The sequence below is a fragment of the Anomaloglossus baeobatrachus genome, chromosome 7 (genome assembly GCF_048569485.1).
Source record: "Anomaloglossus baeobatrachus isolate aAnoBae1 chromosome 7, aAnoBae1.hap1, whole genome shotgun sequence".
Lineage (NCBI taxonomy): Eukaryota > Metazoa > Chordata > Amphibia > Anura > Aromobatidae > Anomaloglossus > Anomaloglossus baeobatrachus.
Genome location: NC_134359.1, coordinates 263,002,924 through 263,023,251, shown reverse-complemented (window position 1 = coordinate 263,023,251; position 20,328 = coordinate 263,002,924). Strand labels below are relative to the sequence as shown.

At 54.0% G+C, this 20,328-nt stretch overlaps 1 protein-coding gene across 1 annotated transcript in view; it reads left to right on the top strand.

The window, feature by feature from the left end:
* Positions 1-20,328, top strand: part of INTS1 (integrator complex subunit 1) — a 293,595-nt gene that overhangs the window by 162,475 nt on the left and 110,792 nt on the right. Inside the window, exon 25 of the mRNA XM_075319760.1 lies at positions 8,851-9,009. Within this exon, the coding sequence (XP_075175875.1) occupies positions 8,851-9,009 (159 nt within the window). The remainder of the gene's footprint in view (positions 1-8,850; positions 9,010-20,328) is intronic.

Genomic DNA, 20,328 nt, shown 5'->3' with positions numbered 1-20,328 from the left:
CTACCCTGGAGACTCTCCAGAGTTTCGGGTGGATCATCAATTTTCCGAAGTCAAATCTGACACCGGCCCAATCGCTGACATATCTTGGCATGGAGTTTCATACCCTCTCAGCGATAGTGAAGCTTCCGCTGATCAAGCAGCAGTCACTACAGAAAGGGGTACAATCTCTCCTTCAAGGCCAGTCACACCCCTTGAGGCGCCTCATGCACTTCCTGGGGAAGATGGTGGCAGCAATGGAGGCAGTCCCTTTCGCGCAGTTTCACCTGCGTCCTCTTCAATGGGACATCCTACGCAAATGGGACAGGAAGCCGACGTCCCTCGACAGGACTGTCTCCCTCTCTCAAGCGACCAAAGCTTCCCTTCGGTGGTGGCTTCTTCCCACTTCATTATCGAAGGGGAAATCCTTCCTACCCCCATCCTGGGAGGTGGTCACGACGGACGCGAGTCTGTCAGGGTGGGGAGCGGTTTTTCTCCACCACAGGACGTGGACCCAGCAAGAGTCATCGCTTCAGATCAATGTTCTGGAAATACGGGCAGTGTACCTTGCCCTGAAAGCGTTCCAGCAGTGGCTGGAAGGCAAGCAGATCCGAATTCAGTCGGACAATTCCACAGCGGTGGCATACATCAACCACCAAGGCGGCACACGCAGTCGGCAAGCCTTCCAGGAAGTCCGGCGGATTTGCTGTGGGTGGAAGCAACGGCCTCCACCATCTCTGCAGTTCACATCCCAGGCGTGGAAAACTGGGAAGCAGATTATCTCAGTCGCCAGGGCATGGACGCAGGGGAATGGTCCCTTCACCCGGACGTGTTTCAGGAGATCTGTTGCCGCTGGGGCATGCCGGACGTCGACCTCATGGCGTCCCGGCACAACAACAAGGTACCGATGTTCATGGCACGGTCTCAAGATCCCAGAGCTCTGGCGGCAGACGCCTTAGTTCAGGATTGGTCGCAGTTTCAGCTCCCTTATGTGTTTCCTCCGCTGGCACTGTTGCCCAGAGTGTTACGCAAGATCAGGGCCGACTGCCGCCGCGTCATCCTCGTCGCTCCAGACTGGCCGAGGAGGTCGTGGTACCCGGATCTGTGGCATCTCACGGTCGGCCAACCGTGGGCACTACCAGACCGACCAGACTTGCTATCCCAAGGGCCGTTTTTCCATCTGAATTCTGCGGCCCTCAACCTGACTTTGTGGCCATTGAGTCCTGGATCCTAGCGTCTTCAGGGTTATCTCAAGACGTCATTGCCACTATGAGACAGGCTAGGAAACCAACGTCCGCCAAGATCTACCACAGTACGTGGAAAATTTTCCTTTCTTCAGCGCTCTATTGGGAGACCCAGACGATTGGGGTATAGCTACTGCCCTCCGGAGGCCACACAAAGCACTACACTAAAAAGTGCAAGGCCCCTCCCCCTCTGGCTATACCCCCCCGTGGTATCACGGGTTCTCCAGTTTTAGCTTTGTGTGCGAAGGAGGTCAGACATCCACGCATAGCTCCACAGATTTTAGTCAGCAGTAGCTGCTGACTATTTCGGATGGAAGAAAAGAGGACACATATAGTGTCCCCAGCATGCTCCCTTCTCACCCCTGGATGGTGTTGTAAGGTTGAGGTACCTATTGCTGGTACGGAGGCTGGAGCCCACATGCTGCTTTCCTTCCACATCCCCCTGAGGGGCTCTGAGGAAGTGGGATCCTGCCGGCCTCAAAGCTCTGACGCCGGGCTCCATCCACAGACCCATTTGAACCTGCTGGATACGGAGCTGGAGTACCGTTCAGGGACATGGCCCTGCACCATTACAGGTACTCTGTGTCCCCGTACACACAGGCACAGCACACTCCAGACTTGCTGGGTGTGCTAGTGCGCCGGGGACAGTAATGGGTTACAGTCACTGCAGCTTTGCTGAGTGACTTTGTGTTTTGGGAACTACCGCGCCGGACGCTCCGGGAGCGGCGGCGCGGCTGGGACTTGTAGTTCGCCGGGGACTGGGCGCCGACCGCGCTTTTACGGCGGCGGCGCTTATAAATCCAGTCCCCGGCTTCTGCGGCCTAGTGCCGCTTCGTTCCCGCCCCCTCCCTGTCACTCAGGGAAGGGGACAGGCGCTGAGCAATCAGCAGCGCCGAGGGCTGGAGCCTTTTTACATGCTCCAGCCCTCTCACTGCACACTGTGGGACGCCGGATTCCCGCTCTGCCTTGGGGGCACGCCCACGGCCCGCCCCTACTCACACGAGCTGGGGAAGAAGCCGGCAGCCATTACTGCAGAGCTCGGGGCACCAAGGCAGGACAGTGGCGATCATACACCCGCTTATAGGCGGGCGGTAAGAGGCACAATAGTGCTGACCACGATTTAACTGCAGTGTATACATGTGTTGTTTTTAACTACATAGGTCGCTAGATGCCCGCTGGGGAGCGACACATCAGCAGCAGGAAAGCAGGTGTGCTAAGGCACAGGCTTTCTAGGCTGCTTGTATTGCACGACTGAGGTGTTCATTTGTGTTTATGCTGATATGCTATACACTGCACTGTACAGTCGCTAGTATTAGCTATATTCTTCTGGAATGGCTAGACTACAGCAGCAGAAAACCAAGGGTGCTGGGGCACAGGTTTTTTTCTATGCTGCTTGTATTGCATGGGCTGCAGTGTGCATTTGTACTTGTGCTTGTATGCTATACATTGCACTGTATGGTCACTCTTCTGGGCTATATTCCCCTAGATGACCAGTCTACAGCAGCAGAAGAGCAGAGGTGCCAGGGCACAGGCTTCTATGCTGCTTGGATTGCATGTGCTGCAGTGTTCATTTGTACTTGTGCTTGTATGCTATACATTGCACTGTAGGGTCACTCTTCTGGGCTATATTCCCCTAGATGACTAGTATACAGCAGCAGAAGAGCAGGGGTGCCAGGGCACAGGCTTCTATGCTGCTTGTATTGCTTGTGCTGCAGTGGTCATTTGTACTTTATGCCTGTATGCTATACATTGCAATGTACGGCCACCAATCTTGGCTATATACTTCTAGATGGCTAGTCGGCAGCGACAAAAAAGCAACACAGATTTCAGTGCTGTTTTTACTACATGGGATGCTGTTCATGACACCGTCCCATTGTGTGCATGCTCCCCTGTAGCACGTCGTTTGCCGGGGTCTCTAGCACTTCGTCTGCCGGGGTCTCTACTAGTTGTGGCCAAAGAAACCTCCTGTCAACCCTGTCCATGGACAGGGACGGAGTAGTCATAATATAGAGACTTGCACCCATGGGCAATCTACTTGAACAAAAGGCAGCTCTTCAGGGCTTTGATACTGACATCGCTCTCAATCCGGATACACCGGGTGGTAACGCCATACGGAATGATCCTATACCGTCCATCAATGGAAGGTTGGATCTTTCTCCCTCAGCTCCCCCAGTGGAGATAGGAGACGAACAGGAGAAGTTCCTTTTCAGTGTCTCACGCAGATATTGAGTATTTTTCTGGCCACGCTGACTTCAGAGAAGCAGTCCAGGAACACCACGCTTACCAGATAAGCGTCTTCTCCAAACGTTTTTAGGATACACGTTATCCCTTTTTTCCCCTAACGTGGTCAGCGCTGGACCCAGGGTCCAAAGGTGGATTCTCCAATCTCCAGGCTTGCATATAGAGCCATAGTTGCGCTGGAGATGGGGCTTCACTTCAAGATGCCATTCACAGACAGATGGACTCTGGTTGAAATCTGTCTAGGAGGCTATCGGCGTGTCGGTTGCTCCGGCATCCACAGCCGTATTGGCAACTTAACCTTTTCTGCTGTTCTTGCGCAGCTGACCTTGAGCAGGGACATCTGTACCGCAGAGGCGTCCGTAACCCCGCAATGTCTGCACTGCGACTTACCCGGTTAATGCTGTCCTAAAAGTACAGTCGAGGTTTCGGTCCTTCCCAAGTTCCGGCAGGTCCCAATTGTCCTCGTGCAAAAGGGCTACAAAACCTCAGACGGGCTCAGATTCCGGCCGGGCTCAATCTCGCCCAAGGAAGGCAGTCGGAGGAACCGCTACCAAGGCGGTCTCCTCAGGACTCTCAGCTCTCTCTCTCTCTCTCTCTCCGCATCCGCGGTTGATGGCAGACTCCCCCGCCTTTGGCGACATTTAGCTGCCACAGGTCACAGACCGGTGGGTGACGGACATTGTGCTCACGTGCACAGGACAGTGTTCTGTTCTCGTCCTCCGACTCCATTCTTCAGAACGGCCCCACCTCTCCACCGAGCAGATGCCCTGCTGCAGGCGGTGGACGCTCTAAGAGCAGAAGGAGTGGTGATCTCTGTCCCCCCTCAGGAACGAGGGCGAGGGTTTGTACTCCAATCTCTTTGTGGCTCCAAAAATGGACGGTTCCTTCCGTCCTGTTCTGGTTCTGAAACTGCTCAACGAGCATGCGAACGCCAGGCGGTTCCGGATGGGATCCCTCCGATCCGTCATTGCCTCAATGTCTCGAGGAGACTTCCTTGCCTCAACAGACATCAAGGATGCCTATCTCCACGTGCCAATTGCTACGGAGCACCAACGTTTTCTACGTTTTGTGATAGGAGACGAACATCTTCTGTTCGTAGCTCTGCCATTTAGTCTGGCGACAGCCCCACGGGTGGGCACCAAGGTCATGGCAGCAGTGGTAGCAGTCTTGCACTCTCACGGACACCCGGTGATTCCGTACTTGGACGATCTACTCGTCAAAGCAACCTCCCTCGAGGCATGCCAACGCAGCCTGAATGTTACGCTGGAGACTCTCCAGACTTTCGGGTGGATCATCAATTTGGCAAGGTCAAATCTGTCTCCGACTCAATCACTAACGTATCTCGGCATGGAGTTTCATACTCTATCAGCCATAGTGAAGCTTCCGCTGAACCAGCAGCGTTCACTGCGGACAGAGGTGCAGTCTCTCCTTCAAGGCCAGTCGCACCCCTTAAGGCGCCTCATGCACTTCCTAAGGAAGATGGTGGCAGCCATCGAGGCAGTTCTCTTTGCGCAGTTTCATCTGCGCCAACGGCAATGGGGCCAATGGGATGGGCAGTCAACCTCCCTGGACGGGAAGTCTCCCTTTCCCTGACGGCCGAGGACTCTCTGCAATAGTGGCTTATTCCCACCTCATTGCCATAGCCCCCATCCTGGGCAGTGGTCACGACAGATATGAGTCTGTCAGGGTGGGGAGCAGTTTGTCTCCGCCACATGGCTCAGGGGACGTGGACTCAGCAGGAGTCCACCCTTCAGTTCGATGTGCTGGAAATCGGGGCAGGGTATCTTACCCTATTAGCTTTCCAAAAGTGGCTAGAAGGGAGCAGATCCGAATCCAGTCGGACATCTCCACAGCGGTGGCATACATCAACCACCAAGGAGGGACACGCAGTCAGCAGCCTTCCAGGAAGTCCGGCGAATCCTCATGTGGGTGGAGGACACAGCATCCACCATATCCGCAGTTCACATCCCGGGCGTAGAAAACTGGGAAGCAGGCTTCCTCAGTCGCCAGGGCATGGACGCGGGGGAATGGTCCCTTCACCCGGACGTGTTTCAGGAAATCAGTTGCCGCTGGGGGGGGGGCCGGACGTCGACCTAATGGCGTCTCGGCACACCAAAAAGGTCCCGGCATTTATGGCACGATCGCGCGATCACAGAGCTCTGGCGGCAGACGCCTTAGTGCAAGATTGGTCGCAGTTCCGGCTCACATATGTGTTTCCACCTCTGGCACTCTTGCCCAGAGTACTGCGAAAAAAAAAAAAAAAAAAAAAAAAAAAAAAAAAATCAGATCCGATTGCAGCCGCGTCATACTCGTCGCACCAGACTGGCCGAGGAGATCGTGGTACCCGGATCTGTGGCATCTCACGGTCGGCCGACCGGGGTCACTAACAGACCGACCAGACTTACTGTCTCAAGGGCCGTTTTTCTCCATCGGAATTCTGCGGCCCTGAACCTGACTGTGTGGCTTGTGTGTCCTGGATCCTAGCGTCTTCAGGATTATCCCAAGGGGTCGTTGCCACCATGAGACAGGCTAGGAAGCCCACGTCTGCTAAGATCTCCCACAGAACGTGGAAGGTTTTCTTAATCTGGTGCTCTACTCAGGGAGTGTCTCCCTGGCCATTTGCATTGCCTATCTTTCTTTCCTTCCTACAATAGGAGTTAGAAAAGGGCTTGTCGCTAGACTCCCTCAAAGGGCAAGTCTCAGCACTATCCTGTTTTTTCAGAAGCGTCTAGCACGTCTTTCTAAGGTGCGCACGTTCCCGCAGGGGGTTTGTCATATCGTAACCCCGTACAAGCGGCCGTTGGATCCATGGGATCTGAACAGGGTTCTAGTTGCTCTCCAGAAGCCGCCTTTCGAGCCTCTGAAGGAAGTTTCCTTTTCTCGCCTGTCACAGAAGGTGGCGTTTCTCGTTGCGATCACATCGCTTCGGCGAGTGTCTGAGCTGGCAGCTCTGTCATCCAAGGCTCCCTTCCTGGTGTTTCACCAGGACAAGGTAGTGCTGCGCATCATTCCGGAGTTTCTCCCTAAGGTAGTATCCTCGTTTCATCTTAATCAGGATATCTCCTTACCGTCCTTTTGCACTCATCCGGTTCACCGGTATGAGAATGATTTACGTTTGCTAGATCTGGTGAGAGCACTCAGAATCTACATTTCACGCACGGCGCCCGTACGCCGTTCCGATGCCCTTGTCGCTGGTACGCGCAAGAGGTTGCAGGCTTCTAAAGCCACCCTGGCTCGATGGATCAAAGAACCAATTCTGGAAGCCTACCGTTTTGCAGGGCTTCCGGTTCTTTCAGGGCTGAAAGCCCATTCAACCAGAGCCGTGAGTGCGTCCTGGGCGCTACGACACCAGGCTTCGGCTCAACAGGTGTGCCAGGCAGCTACCTGGTCGAGTCTGCACACTTTCACCAAACATTATCAGGTGCATACCTATGCTTCGGCGGATGCCAGCTTAGGTAGAAGAGTCCTGCAGGCGGCAGTGACATCCCCGTAGGGGAGGGCTGTTTTGCAGCTCTAACATGAGGTATCTCTTTACCCACCCAGGGACAGCTTTTGGACGTCCCAATCGTCTGGGTCTCCCAATAGAGCGCTGAAGAAGAAGGGAATTTTGTTACTTACCGTAAATTCCTTTTCTTCTAGCTCTTATTGGGAGACCCAGCACCCGCCCTGTTGTCCTTCGGGATTTCTTGGTTGTTTGCGGGTACACATGTTGTTCATGTTGAACGGTTTTTTCAGTTCTCCGACGTTATTCGGAGTTAATTTGTTTAAACCAGTTATTGGCTTCCTCCTTCTTGCTTTGGCACTAAAACTGGAGAACCCGTGATACCACGGGGGGGTATAGCCAGAGGGGGAGGGGCCTTGCACTTTTTAGTGTAGTGCTTTGTGTGGCCTCCGGAGGGCAGTAGCTATACCCCAATCGTCTGGGTCTCCCAATAAGAGCTAGAAGAAAAGGAATTTACGGTAAGTAACAAAATTCCCTTCGTCGTGGTGCTCTGCTCAGGGTTTTTCTCCCTGGCCTTTTGCCTTGCCCACTTTTCTGTCCTTCCTTCAATCTGGACTGGGAAAGGGTTTGTCGCTCGGCTCCCTTAAGGGACAAGTCTCAGCGCTCTCTGTGTTTTTCCAGAAGCGCCTTGCCAGGCTTCCACAGGTACGCACGTTCCTGCAGGGGGTTTGTCACATCGTTCCTCCTTACAAGCGGCCTTTAGAACCCTGGGATCTGAACAGGGTGTTGAGGGTTCTTCAGAAACCACCATTCGAGCCAATGAGAGATATTTCTCTATCACGCCTTTCGCAGAAAGTGGTTTTCCTAGTTGCAGTCACTTCTCTTTGGAGAGTGTCTGAGCTAGCAGCGCTGTCATGCAAAGCCCCTTTCCTGGTGTTTCACCAGGACAAGGTGGTTCTACGTCCGGTTCCGGAATTTCTCCCTAAGGTGGTATCCCCCTTTCATCTCAATCAGGATATCTCCTTACCTTCTTTTTGTCCTCATCCAATTCACCAATGTGAAAAGGATTTGCACTTGTTAGATCTGGTGAGAGCACTCAGACTCTACATTTCTCGTACGGCGCCCTTGCGCCGCTCGGATGCACTCTTTGTCCTTGTCGCTGGCCAGCGTAAAGGGTCACAGGCTTCCAAATCAACCCTGGCTCGGTGGATCAAGGAACCAATTCTCGAAGCTTACCGTTCTGCTGGGCTTCCGGTTCCCTCAGGGCTGAAGGCCCATTCTACCAGAGCCGTGGGTGCGTCCTGGGCTTTGAGGCACCAGGCTACGGCTCAGCAGGTGTGTCAGGCGGCTACCTGGTCGAGCCTGCACACTTTCACGAAACACTATCAGGTGCATACCTATGCTTCGGCGGATGCCAGCCTAGGTAGACGAGTCCTTCAGGCGGCGGTTGCCCACCTGTAGGAAGGGGACGTTTTACGGCTCTATTACGAGGTATTATTTTACCCACCCAGGGACTGCTTTTGGACGTCCCAATGGTCTGGGTCTCCCAATGGAGCGACAAAGAAGAAGGGAATTTTGTTTACTTACCGTAAATTCCTTTTCTTCTAGCTCCAATTGGGAGACCCAGCACCCGCCCCTGTTTTTTTTTTTGTGTACACATGTTGTTCATGTTGAATGGTTTCAGTTCTCCGATTATTCCTTCGGATTGAATTTACTTAAAACCAGTTTATAATTTTTTCCTCCTTCTTGCTTTTGCACCAAAACTGAGGAGCCCGTGGGAGCACGGGGGGTGTATAGGCAGAAGGGGAGGGGCTTTACACTTTTAGTGTAATACTTTGTGCGGCCTCTGGAGGCATAGCCTATACACCCAATGGTCTGGGTCTCCCAATTGGAGCTAGAAGAAAAGGAATTTACGGTAAGTAAACAAAATTCCCTTCTTTGTGATAGGTCCTAGTGACTTCTTTGCCTTGCTGGACATTTGGTTTCCTGAGAAGAAGCCTCTTCCAACAGCGTTCTTGGTGGACACTTCGGAAGAAGCGTTACTGCTTCCTGATTGGCTGAAGCTCCGGATGATCCGCTCAGAGGTTCCTCGTCTTGTTGATTCTGGTAGGTGAAAAATAGATCATAGTATGCACACAAGGCCCTAATATAGCTGGGTTCACATAAGACCTATTCATAGGGAGTCTTCCCTAATATATACCTCCATTGTATCCGTATACCTCTACAGTATGCATACTGTGTACACATCACAACTGGGCTGCTCTCTTCATACATGATGTTTACAGAGCTTTATCATGACATTGATGTCCACCTGGATAGAAGAACTTTTTACTAAAAGCCCCAAAGAACAAGATGGGGGATTGTTGCAAAAAAATTAACCCTACTCATCCTCCAATGACCAAGAGGTCATGCAGTCGCCCATACATTTTAACAAACTCTTGCCAGAATGATGGGTTCTGCTGGCAGAAAAACATGGAAATTTGCAGCATTTTAATTCACTACAGTAGGAAAAGACCTATCGTATCTTTTTGGATTATGAGGCACACTTTTCCTCCCAAAAATTTAGGAGGAAAATGAGGAATGCGTCTTAAAATACAAATATAGTTTACCAGGAGGTGGAGAATTGGCGCCGGGACTGCGCGACCGTCTGTCTCTCTCTGCATGGCCGTCTGTCTCTCTCTGCATGGCCGTCTGTCTCTCTGTGCGCGGCCAATCGGCCGCCTCTGTGTGGAGCAGGCCGGTGTCCCAGATTCTCTGGCTTCAAATGATGGCTCCTGGAGTCAGCGCATGCGGAAATAGACCACTCAGCTCAAGATCTTGTCAGTGAGCCGAGAGCTCAATCTGTGCACATGCCACTCCGGGTGCCATTTTGTTGAAGCCCACACAGTCGACAGAGCATCTGGGACACCCGCCTCATCGGCGTGCTCCACACAGCCAGCATAGCTTCCGCTATCAGCACAGACCCCACCAGAACCGCCCCTGCCTCCTGTGGCTCTGCTCCACCATCGCTGCCACCCCCCCTTTGGTAAGACAATAAGACAACCCCAGAATATAAGACCCCCCCTTTTTTTTTTCCTTCTCTAAATTTGGGGTGCATCTTATAATCCGGTGCATCTTATAATCCGGTGCTTCTTATAAAGCGCCAAATACGGTACACAATGAATACGTTTATAGTATTGAATCATTTATTTGGTCAAAAAGACCATATCGCTGGCAGTATGCAAAAGAAGGTCCAAGTATAAGCATATAAAAGAGCTTTTCTTTTTCGCTCCTAATTGGGAGACCCAGACAGTGGGTGTATAGCTACTGCCCTCTGGAGGCCGCACAAAGAACTACACTTAAAAGTGTAAGGCCCCTCCCCTTCTGGCTATACACCCTCCCGTAGGAGTACGGATTCCTCAGTTTTAGCTTTGTGCGCAAGGAGGTCAGACACGCACGCATAGCTCCATTGTTTTTAGTCAGCAGCAGCTGCTGACTATGTCGGATGGAAGAAAAGAGGGCCCATACAGGGCTCCCAGCATGCTCCCTTCTCACCCCACTGTATGTCGGAGGTGTTTGTAAGGTTGAGGTACCCATTGCGGGTACGGCGGCAGGAGCCCACATGCTGATTCCTTCCCCATCCCTTTTTACAGGGCTCTGGGTGAAGTGGGATTTACTGGTCTCCAGGCACTGAGACCGTGCTCCATCTACAGCCCCTGGAGAAGATGCTGGATGGAGCGGAGTACATCAGGGACATGGCCCTGCTTCCTCAAGGTACTCTGTGTCCCCGTGCATTTGGCGCTCACACCGCAGCATGCTGGGTGTTGTAGTGCGCCGGGGGACATCAGCGCTACGGCGCTTGTGCCATGGCCTCATTCAGCTTCGCTGAAGCAGGCACACTTATAGGAATCGGTCGCGCCGGCCGCTGGGACTGCGGCGCGGCTGGCACTTGTGGTGCGCCGGGGACTTCAGCGCGGCCCGCGCTTTTACGGCGGCCGCGCTGATAACTCGAGTCCCCGGCTTTTGCGGCCTGCTTCCGTTCGTTCCCGCCCCCGGACCTGCCAGTCAGGAGAGGGGCGGGACGCTGGCCACGTCTAGGAATCGGTCACGCCGGCCGCTGGGACTGCGGCGCGGCTGGCACTTGTGGTGCGCCGGGGACTTCAGCGCGGCCCGCGCTTTTACGGCGGCCGCGCTGATAACTCGAGTCCCCGGCTTTTGCGGCCTGCTTCCGTTCGTTCCCGCCCCCAGACCTGCCAGTCAGGAGAGGGGCGGGACGCTGGCCAGTGCATCAGCGCCGAGGGCTGGAGTCGTTTTTACATACTCCAGCCCTCACAATCGGCACAGAGGGGACACTGTTTCCCGCACTTTTGTTTGGGAACTCCCACGGACCGCCCCTCTCCACAGACGCCGGCAGCCATTCCTGCTGACACGCTGCGCTGCAGAGGGGAGCCGGGGAGACCCAGACAAGGAATTCTGCAGCCTCTTACCCGCTATTCAGCGGGCGGTAAGCAGCCCTCAGGGCTCACCCCCTCTTGTGCCAGTAGTATTCTTAGTATTTTGTTTCTACAAATACTTTGTATTGCATAGCGCTGGTCGCCCTTTGGCTATAGACTCTCTCACATTGCAGAGAGCCAGCAGCATGTCGTCCGTAAAACGCAAGGGTGCCAAGGCACAGACATTATATGCTTCCTGCACCGCATGTGGGACTTTTCTACCGGCAGGCTCCACGGACCCCCATTGTGTGCAGTGCTCGGCCCCTGCGGCGCTTGCACAGTCGGGACCTCTGCTGGACGTGACCCAGGGTGTACCACCTGTGAATGCTGTCCAGGTGACAGGAACTGAGTTTGCAGCTTTTGCTGACAGAATGTCTCTCACTATGTCACAAATTCTTGACACATTGCGAGCTAGGCCTGTACTTCAGGCCACGGACACTGTGCAATCATTGCCCCCTGGTCCCCCTCAGCTCCAAGCTCCGGGACGGGCATATACACCTCAGGGTGAAGACTCTGACTCGGACGATGGCCCCGGGCAGCCTAAGCGGGCTCGCTATGACGGGCCTTCACATTCATCTCAATGGTCAGGATCCCAGCGAGATGAATCTATGGGTGATGAGGCGGACGTAACTGATCAGGATTCTGATCCTGGGACCGCTCTCAATCTAGATACACCAGATGGTGACGCCATAGTTAATGATCTTATATTTAACATCAATAAGATGTTAAATATTTCCCCACCAGCTCCTCTTGTGGAGGAGTCAGCTTCGCAGCACGAGAGAATCCATTTCAGATACCCTAAGCGTACTTTAAGCACTTTTCTGGACCACGCTGACTTTAGAGACGCAATCCAGAAACCCCACGCTTATCCTGAAAGGCGTTTTCCTAAACGGCTTAAAGATACACGCTATCCTTTTCCCCCTGAGGTGGTCAAGGGTTGGACCCAGTGTCCAAAAGTGGATCCTCCAATTTCCAGGCTTGCAGCTAGATCCTTGGTTGCAGTTGAAGATGGAGCGGCACTTAAAGATGCCACTGACAGGCAGATGGAGCTCTGGCTGAAATCCATCTATGAAGCGATTGGAGCGTCATTAGCGCCTTCGTTTGCAGCCGTATGGGCACTCCAAGCTATCTCAGCCGGGCTTGCGCGAGTTGACTCCGTCACACGTGCATTTGCCCCGCAGGTAGCACCATTGACCTCGCAAATGGCGGCATTCGCGTCGTACGCGATTAATGCTGTTCTTGACGCTACAAGCCGCACGGCAGTGGCGTCAGCCAACTCCGTTGTTTTGCGTAGGGCCCTGTGGTTGAGACATTGGAAAGCAGATTCTCATTCCAAGAAGTGCTTAACCAATTTGCCTTTTTCTCGTGACCGATTGTTTGGAGAGCGTTTGGATGAAATCATCAAACACTCCAAGGGTAAGGACTCATCCTTACCGCAACACAGACAAAACAGACCCCAACAGAGGAAGGGTCAGTCTGGTTATCGGTCCTTTCGAGGACCGGGCAGGTCCCAATTCGCCTCGTCAAAAAAGACTCAAAAAGACCAGAGACGCTCAGATTCTTGGAGGTCTCAGTCACGCCCAAAAAGGACAGCCGGAGGAACCGTTGCCAAGACGGCGTCCTCCTGACTTGCGGTCTCCGATTCCCACACCCGCGGTCGGTGGGAGGCTTTCCCACTTTGGCGACATCTGGCTGTCACACGTCAAAGACCGTTGGGTGAGGGATATTCTGTCTCACGGGTACAGGATAGAGTTCAGTTCTCGTCCGCCAACTCGTTTCTTCAGAACTTCTCCACCACCAGACCGAGCCGATGCTCTGTTGCAGGCGGTGGCCGCTCTAAAGGCGGAAGGAGTGGTGACCTCCGTCCCTCTTCAGGAACAAGGTCACGGTTTTTACTCCAATCTGTTTGTGGTCCCAAAAAAGGACGGATCGTATCGGCCCGTCCTGGATCTAAAGTTGCTCAACAGACACGTAAAAGTCAGGAGGTTCCGGATGGAATCCCTACGCTCCGTCATAGCCTCAATGTCTCAAGGAGATTTTCTAGCATCAATAGATATCAAAGATGCGTATCTCCACGTGCCGATCGCACTAGAGCATCAGCGTTTCCTACACGACGAACACCTGCAGTTCGTAGCGTTACCTTTCGGTCTGGCAACAGCCCCCCGGGTCTTCACCAAAGTCATGGCAGCAGTAGTAGCTGTTCTGCACTCGCAGGGTCACTCGGTCATCCCGTATCTAGACGACCTGCTTATAAAGGCACCCTCTCAAGAGGCATGCCAACACAGTCTGAAGGTGGCACTAGACACTCTCCAGAGTTTCGGGTGGATTATCAACTTTCCAAAGTCTCATCTAACCCCGACCCAATCTCTGACTTATCTTGGCATGGAGTTTCATACTCTCTCAGCGATAGTGAAGCTTCCACTGGACAAGCAGTGCTCGCTACGGACTGGAGTGCAATCTCTCCTTCAGAGCCAGTCGCACTCACTGAGGCGCCTCATGCATTTCCTAGGAAAGATGGTAGCAGCAATGGAGGCAGTCCCGTTCGCGCAGTTTCATCTGCGCCCTCTACAATGGGACATTCTACGCCAATGGGACGGGAAATCGACGTCCCTCGACAGGACTGTCTCCCTCTCTCAGACTGCCAAGGACTCTCTGCGTTGGTGGCTTCTCCCCACCTCATTGTCACAGGGAAAGTCGTTCCTTCCCCCGTCCTGGGCAGTGGTCACGACGGATGCGAGCCTATCAGGGTGGGGAGCGGTGTATCTCCACCACAGGGCTCAGGGGATGTGGACTCTGGAAGAGTCCACCCTGCAGATCAATGTTCTGGAAATCAGAGCAATCTATCTTGCCCTGCGAGCCTTCCAACAATGGCTGGAAGGCAAGCAGATTCGGATTCAGTCGGACAATTCCACGGCGGTGGCGTACATCAACCACCAAGGGGGAACACGCAGTCGCCAAGCTTTTCAAGAAGTCCAACGGATTTTGACGTGGGTGGAAAGCAGAGCGTCCACCATATCCGCAGTTCACATCCCAGGCGTGGAAAACTGGGAAGCAGACTTTCTCAGTCGCCAGGGCATGGACGCAGGAGAATGGTCCCTTCACCCGGACGTGTTTCAGCAGATCTGTTGCCGCTGGGGGACGCCGGACGTCGATCTGATGGCGTCACGGCACAACAACAAGGTCCCAGTTTTCATGGCACGGTCTCACGATCACCGAGCACTGGCGGCAGACGCCTTGGTTCAGGATTGGTCGCAATTCCGACTCCCCTATGTGTTCCCACCTCTAGCATTGTTACCCAGAGTTCTCCGGAAAATCAGGTCCGACTGCCATCGAGCCATACTCGTCGCTCCAGATTGGCCAAGAAGGTCGTGGTACCCGGATCTGTGGCATCTCACGGTAGGCCAACCGTGGACACTACCAGACCGTCCAGATTTGCTGTCTCAAGGGCCGTTTTTCCATCTGAATTCTGCGGCCCTGAACCTGACTGTGTGGCCATTGAGTCCTGGATCCTAGCGGCCTCAGGTTTATCTCATGAGGTTGTTGCCACAATGAGACAGGCTAGAAAACCATCCTCAGCTAAGATCTATCACAGAACGTGGAAGATATTCTTAGCGTGGTGCTTGGCTCAAGGGTTTTCTCCCTGGCCATTTGCATTGCCAATTTTTCTTTCCTTCCTGCAGTCTGGGTTGGAAAAAGGTTTGTCGCTTAGCTCTCTTAAGGGTCAAGTCTCCGCGCTATCCGTATTCTTTCAGAAGCGCTTGGCACGGCTTTCTAAAGTACGCACGTTTCTCCAAGGAGTTTGTCATATCGTTCCTCCTTACAGACGGCCATTGGAACCCTGGGATCTGAACAAGGTTCTCATTGCTCTCCAGAAGCCGCCTTTCGAGCCTTTGAAAGAGGTTCCCCTTTCTCGGCTTTCACAAAAGGTAGTTTTTCTTGTGGCGGTCACGTCTCTTCGAAGAGTGTCCGAGCTAGCGGCGTTATCTTGCAAATCTCCCTTCCTGGTGTTTCACCAAGACAAGGTAGTACTGCGTCCAATTCCAGAGTTTTCTCCCAAGGTGGTTTCTTCCTTTCATCTCAATCAGGATATCACTTTGCCATCTTTGTGTCCGCATCCAGTTCACCAATTTGAAAAGGGTTTACATCTGTTGGACCTGGTGAGAGCACTCAGGATTTACATTTCTCGCACGGCGGCTCTACGCCGTTCTGATGCGCTCTTTGTCCTAGTCGCTGGTCAGCATAAGGGATCGCAAGCTTCCAAATCCACCCTGGCGCGGTGGATCAAGGAACCAATTCTTCACACATACCGTTCTGCTGGGCTTCCGATTCCATCTGGACTGAAGGCCCATTCTACCAGAGCCGTGGGTGCGTCCTGGGCATTGCGGCATCAGGCTACGGCTCAGCAAGTGTGCCAAGCGGCTACCTGGTCGAGTCTGCACACGTTTACCAAACACTATCAAGTGCATACCTACGCTTCGGCAGATGCCAGCCTAGGTAGACAGGTCCTTCAGGCGGCGGTGGCCCACCTGTAGAAAGAGGCTGTCTGACAGCCCGTTCATGTGGTATCTTTTTACCCACCCAGGGACTGCTTTTGGACGTCCCACTGTCTGGGTCTCCCAATTAGGAGCGAAAAAGAAGAAGGGAATTTTGTTTACTTACCGTAAATTCCTTTTCTTCTAGCTCCAATTGGGAGACCCAGCACCCGCCCTATTTGTTCTTAGGGTTTCGTTTTTTCGGGTGCACATGTTGTTCATGTTGTTTCTTAAGTTCTCCGATCGTGTTATCGGATTGAATTTGTTTTTGAAACTGTTATTGGCTTTCCTCCTTCTTGCTTTGGTACTAAAACTGAGGAATCTGTACTCCTACGGGAGGGTGTATAGCCAGAAGGGGAGGGGCCTTACACTTTTAAGTGTAGTTCTTTGTGCGGCCTCCAGAGGGCAGTAGCTATACACCCACTGTCTGGGTCTCCCAATTGGAGCTAGAAGAAAAGGAATTTACGGTAAGTAAACAAAATTCCCTTCTTCTTTGTCGCTCCATTGGGAGACCCAGACAATTGGGTGTATAGCTTCTGCCTCCGGAGGCCACACAAAGTATTACACTTTAAAAAGTGTAACCCCTCCCCTCTGCTATACACCCTCCCGTGCATCACGGGCTCATCAGTTTTATGCTTTGTGTTGAAGGAGGCACACATGCACTCATGCTCCCATTTTAGTCAGCAGCAGCTGCTGATTTTATCGGGAAGAAAAGAGGGCCCTCACAGGGCCCCCGGCATGCTCCCTTCTCACCCCACTGAGTCGGCGGTGTTGTTAAGGTTGAGGTACCCATTGCGGGTACACAGGCAGGAGCCACATGCCGTTTTCCTTCCCCATCCCTTAGGGGCTCTGGGAGAAGTGGGATCCTATCCGGTCATCCAGGCACTGGGACCGGGCTCCCTCCGCAGCCCCTGAGGGAATCTGACGGACAGGAGACTGAGTATCATCAGGGACAGGGCCCTGCATCTACAGGTACTCTGTGTCCCCTTGGGGACGGTGCATAGAGCACCTGGACCTCAGACGCTGCAGCGACTGCAGTGATTGGTATGACGCCGGGACTACCGCGCCGACCGCGCATGCTTGCCGGCCGCGGTTTTAACTTTAGTCCCCGGCTTTTGCGGCCTAGTGCCTTAAACTCCCGCCCCCGGCCCTGCCAGTCAGGGGGTAGGGCGGGACGGTCGGTCGGACGCCGACAGTGAGGGCTGGAGCACACTTGGCTGTCCTCCGCCCCCCTCACTAATCACTCTATGGCACAGATCCCCGCACAGGTACTCAGTGTCCCCTTAGGGACGGTGCATGGAGCACCTTGGACTTAGACTTGGCAGCGATTGCGGGGTTGGTACGGGACTACCGCGCCGACCGTGCCTGCTGGCCGGCCGCGGTTTTCAACTTTAGCCCCCGGCTTTTGCGGCCTAGTGCCTTAAACTACCGCCCCCGGACCTGCCAGTCAGGGGGAAGGGCGGGACGGTCGTAGCTGACGCCGACAGTGAGGGCTGGAGCAGACTGGGCTGTCCTCCGCCCCCCTCACTAATCACTCTACGGCACAGATCCCCGCACATGTACTCAGTGTCCCCTTAGGGACGGTGCATGGAGCACCTTGGCCTCAGACTTGGCGGCGACTGCGGGAGTAGTACGGGACTACCGCGCCGACCGCGCCTGCTGGCCGGCCGAGGTTTTTAACTTTAGCCCCCGGCTTTTGCGGCCTAGTGCCTTAAACTCCCGCCCCCGGACCTGCCAGTCAGGGGGAGGGGCGGGACGGTCGGTCTGACGCCGACAGTGAGGGCTGGAGCACACTTGGCTGTCCTCCGCCCCCCTCACTTTCACTCCGAGACTCCAGATTCCCGCACTTTTGGGGTTACGCCCTCTTCCCCTGTAAACGCCGACAGCCATGTTTTTAAGCAGCACACACTGCTTGAGCGGTCGGTAAGCCAGGTGGCTTCTTCCCATCGGGCTGGGCCACCTAGAGTGCTGAACTGTATATATATATATATATATATAATATTGTATGCATTTTCACAGTTCGGCGGTACATACTCAGTGATCACTGTGAGCATTGCTCGGGCCATGTGGCACTCGCTCAGCCGGAGCCTGGGGCACTGGTTGGACTCGGCCCGGGTAGAACCGCCGGCGTCCCCTGTCCAGACGGCAGGGACAGAGTTTGCAGCTTTTGCTGAAAAACTCTCTGAGTCACTTTCACAATCCAGGGCTCAGTCTATGGACATATGGTCTGCTAAGATACTAGAAGCTTGCAGCCCAGACTGGCCCCTTACACAGGCCCCGGGCACTGCGGGATAGCTCACAGGCCCCGCTCGGTCCGCGACGCAGCGGGCTCCTGGGGGAACCTCTAGTTATTACGTGGGGGACTCCGGCACGGACTGCAGTCCCAGACCGGCTAAGCGGGCTTGCTTAGAATCTTCCCCGACTTCATCAAGACTCTCAGCTTGAGGACTCTCTAGAGGATGAGGCGGAAGTCGCAGCCCAGGACTCTGTCCGGACGTGGCTCTCAATGCTTCAGAGATGCTGTCCAGAAGCACAGGGCTTTCCCGGACAAGCGTTTTACTAAACGCATTAATAACACACGTTATCCCTTCCCCTCTGACGTGGTTAAGGGTTGGGCTCAGTGTTACAAGGTGGCCCTCCAGTCTCTAGACGGGCGGCTAGATCCGTAGTAGTAGTGGCTGACGGTTCAACGCTCAAGAATGCCACGGACAGGCAGATAGAGCTCCTAATGAAATCCATCTATGAAGCCATAGGCGCGTCCGTTGCCCCAGCCTTTGCGGCAGTGGGGGCACTCCAGGCTATCTCAGCTGCTCTGTCTGAGATTAATGCGGTCATACTCTGCTCCGCAATTAGCGTCTTTGACGTCCCAGGCGTCGGTATTTTCATCCTACGCCATGAATGCTGTCCTGGACTCGGCTTGCCGTACAGCGGTAGCATCCGCCAATCCGGTGGCAGTCCGCAGGGCCATGTGGCTACGAGAATGGAAGGCAGTCTCTGCTTCCAAGAAGCTCTTGTCCGGTTTGCCATTTTCTGGCGACCGATTGTTTGGCGCACAATTGGATGAATCGATTGAGCATTCCAAAGGAATGGACTCGTGCTTACCCAGCCCATACCAAAGAGACCTTAGCACCCTCAGCTAGGTCCCCATCTCATCGTCCAACAGGCCACAGAAGAGCCAGAGAAACTCTTCTGCATGGCGGTCCAGGTCAGGGGAGCGGTCTCCACATGTCCAAGACCGTTGCATGAGAGACATTCTGTCTCACGGTTACAGGATAGAGCTCAGTTCTCGTCCTCCGACTCGTTTCTTCACAACATCTCCGCCCTCCGAGCGAGCTGATGCACGTTTTCAGGCGGTGAACACTCTGAAGGCAGGAGTTGCGTTACCCGTTCCCCTTCAAGAACGTAGTCGCGGTTTTTACTCCAACTTGTTCGTGGTACCAAGAAAGGACGGATCATTCCGCCCCGTTCTGGACTTCACACTGCTCAACAGACATGTGAGAACCTGACGGTTCCGGATGGACTCTCTCCGCTTTGTCATCGCCTCGATGGCACAAGGAGACTTCCTAGCATCAATCGACATCAGGGATGCTTATCTCCATGTGCCGATTGCACCAGAGCATCAACGTTTCCTGCGTTTCGCCATCGGGGACGAACACCTTCAGTTCGGGGCACTGCCTTCGGCATGGAAACAGCCCCACGGGTCTTCACCAAGGTCATGGCAGCAGTGGTGGCGGTCCTACACTCTCAGGGCCACTCGGTGATCACTTACCTAGACGATCTTCTAGTCAAGACACCCTCCTGGGTGGCATGTCAACACAACCTGACCATTGCTCTGGAGACTCTCCAGGGGTTCGGGTGGATCATCAAATTTCTAAGTTCAAAACTGACACCGACCCAATCACTGACTTACCTCGGGATGGAGTTTCATACTCTCTCAGCGATAGTGAAGCTTCCGCTGCATATTCAGCGTTCACTACAGACAGGGGTACACTCTCTCCTTCGGGCCCAGTCACAACCCTTGAGGCGCCTCATGCACTTTCTAAGGAAGATGGTGGCAGCAAGGGAGGCAGTCCCCTTGCGCAGTTTCGTCTGCGTCCGCTTCTATCGGACACCACAAATGGGACAGGAGGTCGACGTCCCTAGACAAGAACGTCTCTTTCTTTCCACTTCCTGGGCGAAGGGAAAATCCTTCCGGCCCCCAGCCGGGGCTGTGGTCACGACGGACGCGAGTCGGTCAGGGTGGGGAGCGGTCTTCCTCCACCACTCGGCTCAGAGAACCTGGACTCCGACAGAGTCCTCCCTTCAGATCAATGTTCTGGAGATAAGGGCAGTGTATCTAGCCCTAAAGGCGTTCCAGCGGTGGCTGGAGGGCAGGCAGATCCGAATTCAGTCGGACAACGCCACGGCGGTTGCGTACATCA